The 6,397-nt window shown below is 46.1% G+C and overlaps 1 protein-coding gene across 1 annotated transcript; it reads left to right on the top strand.

The window, feature by feature from the left end:
* Positions 1–367: 367 nt before the first annotated feature.
* On the top strand, positions 368–5,956 carry LOC144741179 (GMP synthase [glutamine-hydrolyzing]-like; the record flags this gene model as incomplete). Its single annotated transcript, XM_078623792.1, is given in 17 exon segments — positions 368–394; positions 1,604–1,705; positions 1,707–1,796; positions 1,903–2,016; positions 2,372–2,446; positions 2,448–2,470; positions 2,663–2,693; positions 2,695–2,775; positions 2,887–2,992; positions 2,995–3,080; positions 3,600–3,743; positions 3,745–3,766; positions 4,730–4,881; positions 5,007–5,180; positions 5,539–5,553; positions 5,555–5,642; positions 5,838–5,956. Coding segments are annotated over 17 exon segments (1,449 nt in total), but the record flags the coding sequence as incomplete, so codon positions are not given.
* Positions 5,957–6,397: the final 441 nt, after the last annotated feature.

The raw sequence follows: 6,397 nt of genomic DNA on the forward strand, positions 1-6,397 counted from the left end.
TGATAGATGATGTATTCATTCCCCAGAGCAGAATTGCAGTGTTCCAGCAGCAACACATCAAATATGCACGTCTTCCGAGCTGCTCACTCTGACTGGAGAACTACATGTCGAACACATGAATCTGTGTTGTCTGTCATCTCGGGGGTGTTTTTACTTCGCTCCTCCCCTGACACATTCATAACCTGTCCTCTGTGGGCTTCGGGCTAAAGTTGCTTTTCGGCGAGAGCAGGACGGACAGAGAGAGTAACTGTCTCCTGCCACCACAGCCCAGCCTGTTCCTGAGACTCTCTCCCCCCCTCTCTCTCTCTCTCTCTGGGACAGCCATCCGAAGGGGACAGCTCATTCCACAACAGGACAGTCCTCCTCCATGGCTCTGTGCAACGGAGACAGCAAGGTCAGCACGGAGGATAGCAGCCGTTTCAGTGGTTCTTGTTCGTTCGGACCCGGTTAGCGGTGGGGGTTCCGGCCTGTGTGCACCTCGGGGGGGAAAGTTAGAGGAGCGTGTAGGGTTACGACCACAGGAGAAATACCCCAGTGTGCCTGTTGCAGCGTTCCATGAACGTGTTGCTCCTGGCTCCTATCTACCGGGCATGTCCCCCCAGTTATGTGAAACACAGCTGTGTCTTTTGTACATTCGTCGTGCTGGCGGTGCTCTTACGGTGGACCGTCCTAATCGTTGGTCTCCCAAACACCGCGTGGGTTTTAGCATAGCTCCGCTAACTGAGCCAGCTGCTAACAGGCTAAGGCTGATCGCTGGTTATACGATGCGCAAGCTAGCATGCGACACGGGTAGTCTGTTAGCTAGCTTTAGCCGGGCTACCGAATCGGCGACACGACTGTTGCAATAGGCAACACCCGCTTAAAGAACGCATTGTCGTCCATTTGAGCGATATGTAAACAAATGTGTTTTCAAACAGCTGCTGTCACACACTTTCAGCTAATGGAACCGTAACTGTCACTTAGCTAACGTCGTCAGCCGGAGTAGCCAACACTGTCACCGGTGTCTCTACCGGAACCACTACTGGGAACAGCTAGCAAAGTTTGCTGCCGAGCAATTGTGTCTCAAGACTTCTGCTTGAATAGAGGTGTCGTTTCTGGAGGTTTTATCGTTCACTGCCTGACAGGGGACAGTGATGTGCCAGATGCGAGATGTTTTTAGAAAACAGCGGAAGACGTTTGTCCCAACCACGTGGGGTCATCTTACGTTTTTGCTGTTCCCGTCTAACCACCGGTTTCATTCTGCTCTGGGGAACTGCTCAGACACATGCTCAGATACACTACTGGGGGACCAGTTGGAGGTCGTATAACCGTGAATGTTTGAACCAGATTTGTCAAGGTTCGTCATGTATTGTCTGTGATTAGCGCGTGAGATGCATATGACTGCTGATGACACGTTTCACAGCAGCTGATGTGTGTCACTCCGAGCTCATATGTTCACACCTTGGTTAATGAGAGTAGTTTTCCTGGAAAAGGTGTGACAAATAATCCATTAACTTTTCCCCAAACTTGAAACAAACTGGAGAAAATACAATGTCTGTGTCAGCAAACCTCTTGAAGAGACGTTAAAAAGATGTGCATGTTTTCCGGATGTGATTCTTTTCAGCTGGAGATCAGCGGCACAGAGCAGAATGGGTCATGTGAGGGAGCGGTGGTGATCCTGGATGCTGGAGCCCAGTATGGCAAGGTGATTGACAGACGGGTGCGGGGAGCTGTGTGTCCGCTCTGAGATCCTCCCCTTAGAGACGCCAGCCTTTGCTATCAGAGAACAGGGCTACAGGTGAGCAGGACAGTCATAGGTATCAGGTGTTCTGGTGCCTTTCTATATTTACATGATTTCATTGTATATTTCTTTGTAGCATTGTTTTCTACATATCATGACATGAATGAACTGTTCTCCTTCAGGCAATCATCATTTCAGGAGGGCCTGCCTCTGTGTATGCAGAAGATGCGCCCTGGTTTGACCCGGCAATATTCACTATAGGAAAGCCTGTCCTGGGGATTTGCTATGGCATGCAGGTATACACACTATAAATTCTGTGATGGTAAGCTATTTAGTGATAAGAGATCATCCCTCATCCACGATGCCTTTGTTCAAGAGGCTATTTAGCTGTAAGTATTCGCTCTGTGTAGCTCCACTTAACTATGACTTAAGGCTACTGTTCAGCTTTCCCAGGCCAGCTGGGACCTCACCACCTTCGTCAAGGTCATATTGAGAATAACACAGGGAGATGAGAGTATTTCTCACTCACTTCTCCCAGCCAGCCTGCAGATTAAAAACCAGCAGCTGTCTGTTCTCATACAGACATTTGTAGCACTATTAAAAAAAAAAAACTACAGCTGTATTAATGTGCCCTGTATGCGTTTGTTACAGATGATGAATAAAGTTTTTGGTGGCACAGTACACAGAAAGAGCGTAAGGGAAGATGGAGTGTTCAGTATCGGACTGGGACAACACGTGTTCCCTCTTCAGGTAATAGTCTCTCCTGAGGACACCTACTGTTTGTATTCTGTTCATCTAGTGCAGCTTGGATCGTATGTTTGATGTGTGGAGAGAATCTCACACAATCCCTGTTGAAAAGCTGCATGTTTTTTTTTGTTTTTGTTTTTTTAATGCTGTCATACATAACATGTCTGCCTTTGACTTGTGTGCTCACCTAATCAGAGGCCTTCAGAAGGAGGAGCTGGTCCTGCTGGACCCATGGAGACAGCGTGGATAAAGTAGCTGATGGTTTTAAAGTGGTGGCTCAGTCCGGCAACATCATCGCGCGGTGAGCAGTGTGACTGACAGAAAACGACACTTGTTGTGCTAAAACCCGTTCTTCTGTCTGCTTATTTTTGACATTTACCATGGTCAGCGGATCTTTGTACGTGTGTTTGTCTACCAAGGCAATTGCCAACGAACAGAAGAAGATGTACGGGACACAGTTTCACCCGGAGGTGGACTTGACAGAGAGAGGCATGGAGATGCTGAGAAACTTCCTCTTCGAGATCGCTGGTGCACAAGTAACTTCACTGTCCAGAACCGCCAACAGGCCTGCATCAATGACATTAGAGAAAAAGTAGACAAGTCTAAAGTTCTGGTGAGTTGGATTGCATCAAATCGCTCCTGTTTGTTTGTTCCTGATACCCCAAAGGACTTCTGTGACAGTAAGGTGGCTAGAAAACAGATTTATATGGGTGTGGTTAATTATTAAACCTAAACTGGGCTGCTGTAGCAGGGATGAGAAGTTAAGAAGAACCAATTAAACTCTGAAATTAAACAGTTGTGTCCTGCGACTCCCGGGGGCTCTTTCAAAACTGTGCCTCATCTCATGGGAGTGTGAGGGAGAGTGTGAGAATCAGGCTCTGAAAACAGGATGATGTCAGGAGGGAAATGTAAACTCTGTCGGTTCCTTGACTCGCTGCAATTCCATCTTTAATGAGCCGTTACCATTTTCTTTATGTACTCTGGCCGGTTCCTGCAGCATGGATCGGTGACTCCCAGGAGTTAAGGACTCACTGGAGTTTTGTTTGTTAACCTTTACGCTGATTCAGCATATGACATGACTCATGACAGTGAGTGTCCTCCCTGTCGTAACCTTTGTTCGAACGGTTCTCAGGTGCTGCTGAGTGGTGGCGTTGACTCAACGGTTTGCACAGCCCTTTTGAACAAAGCTCTGAACCAGGACCAGGTGATAGCGGTTCACATTGACAACGGTTTCATGAGGAAGAGAGAGAGCCAGAGTGTGGAGGAGGCCCTCACCAAAACTGGGCATCAAAGTCAAAGGTAGGTGGGAGGGCCACACCCACACGCTCCGATGTTTTTCCATCGTCCAAAATGGAAACACACTTTTTTCAAGAAAAACTGAACAGGTCGCCCTTGGCTTTGCGTCTGGGTGGTGAATCCAGGTACTTTCTGATGGATGTGTCATGGCTTCACCCAGCCTCTGACCTCTTCCCCCGACGTCTCATAACAACTACAATGTACATGTTTGTGTTGGTGCTGCAGCAGACAGTGTGTCTGTGGAGCTCCACGTTGAATCTCACCACTTGTTTTTTTTGTCCCGGTTCTCTGTTTTTCTTTGTTTACTTTAGGCGATAGCGACTGAAAGTTGATCGCGGTAACTCCAACAAGAGTTGCACTCACTTTTTTTGGTCTAAAATTGGACGGTTGAATTTGATGGACTAACACAGAAATGCCACTGTGAGATCAATTATTCAGTGTTTTCTTTGTTTACTTCAGTTGACATCATGTGAATTTTTCTCTGAGAAAAATAAGGTATCCGTTTTTCGTCAAAAATCGTGTTTAGGACGGTTATATTTGCTCGGCAGAAAAGGAAATGCTCCACCGTCTCTTCTGTTTTCTACTGAATTTCAACACTACCTACAGGCTCCATTTGGATGTGAATGTAAATATTCTTGATGCGATGCCATGGAAGACAGGAAAGGATGATTTTGCTACATGTGGACGTGTCCATAGACAGGTGTAAACCATCATTTGGGCCACGTAGCCTCGTGCCTGCTGAACTCTGGCCTCACTGCTGACAGAAGCTGTAGGTGACCGAACATGTTAACGTGGCCACAACAATTAAAAAACAGCCTGTAAAAAATAGAAAGAATTACCTCAGGTTAAGTCATTGTATTTCAATATTATGTTTCCGTTTTTTTTGTTGTTTCATCTTGATTGCAGACTGATGAAGTAAATGAATATCCCTGAACTAACTGTCTGTCTGTCTGTGTGTGTCTGCAGTGGTGAATGCTGCTCACACCTTCTACAACGGAACCACAACGCTCCCCATCTCTGAGGAGGACAGGACGCCACGGAAACGCATTAGCAAAACCTTGAATATGACCACCAACCCTGAAGAGAAACGGAAAATTATTGGAGATACGTTTGTCAAGGTGGGTGCACGTCTCCGTTTCGTTTGTCCTTCCTACAATGTGATAAATACACAGTAGCACACACTTTAACTTTAACACTTTTGCATTTAGTATCCATGTTTCTGTCAAACTGTGTCATTTCATAGGTGGCGAATGAAGTGATCGGGGAGATGAATCTGAAGCCAGAGGAGGTTCTCTTGGCCCAGGGGACCTTGAGGCCTGATCTCATTGAGAGTGCCTCTCTTCTGGCCAGCAACAAGGCAGAAGTCATCAAAACGCACCACAATGACACCGAGCTCATCAGGAAGCTGAGGGACGAGGTAGATGTTCACATTGGAGACATTGCTTCAGTCTTTTAACACAATAGAACTGGACATTGGACAGTGGTCTGTTATTTTGATAAGAAGACATTCTCAACATTATTATCACCTTTGCCCTGGTGTAGACCTCACTGTTTATTCAGAGTGAATTTTGTCCTTGTACACCCTGTAAACAGCTCTCTGTTACTCAGACAGTATCCCACTCAGGGCTGAAGCTGTTGTGAAGACGACCTTGAAGTCTTTTTATTAGCTGCTGGGATATTTATGAGTTGTTTAGTCTGAAGATCAACCCTCCAGCACCGTGGTCTGTCCTTGATGCTGCAATGCTGATTGTACTTGTGTGTGACCCCCCCCCCAGGGAAAAGTAATCGAAACCATTGAAAGATTTCCATAAAGATGAGGTCAGAGCACTCGGGAGGGAGCTGGGTCTGCCAGAAGAGATCGTCTCTCGACACCCTTTCCCCTGGCAAGTACATCCAAATTCAACACGTCCGATATGACTGCTGTGACTCACTTGTATAGAAATGATTCACACCAACAGAATATTGAAACATGTCGGTGGCTGCTGTGTTTCTTCACTTTGTGCTTTTTGTTGGCCCGTCTGTCTTTGTGTACACCACTTCCTCCATGACTCATCGTCTCCCCCTCCCTCACATGCAGGTCCTGGTCTGTCCATCAGAGTGATCTGTGCAGAGGAGCCGTACATCTGCAAGGACTTTGCCGAGACAAACAACATCCTTAAAATCATCACAGACTTCTCTGCAAGCGTCAAAAAGGTCTGGTGTTTAGACTGACTTCAGTTTCAAGGTGTAGAAAAGCACTGGAAGAGCTCAGACCTCCTTCAATCAGATCATTTCCAGCCAATATTACATTCATTGATCTCCTCTAATGAATTCGTTGGTCATCAAAACATGACTTTGGTCACTAATAGTAAATATAGTTATTGAAAAATCATTAGACACCTTGTTACACCAATCATGACCTCTGAGCTCTGTTTTTTAATTATTATTATTATTCATTTTCCTTTTTATTTCAATATTAAAACAAAAAACAAGTCTCTGTCCCTGGGTGGGCTCCGACCCCAGACCTTTGGGTAAACAGACAGACATACTAAACACGGGTCCACAGAGACAGTCAACTGCTGCTTTTGTGGCGTTCTAGACACGTATGCTGAAAATGTCCCTATCTGACAATGAGGAAGAATCCTTCAACAGATT

Source organism: Lampetra planeri, unplaced genomic scaffold, assembly GCF_965212315.1.
Source record: "Lampetra planeri unplaced genomic scaffold, kcLamPlan1.2.h2 scaffold_452, whole genome shotgun sequence".
Classification (NCBI taxonomy): Eukaryota; Metazoa; Chordata; class Hyperoartia; order Petromyzontiformes; family Petromyzontidae; genus Lampetra; species Lampetra planeri.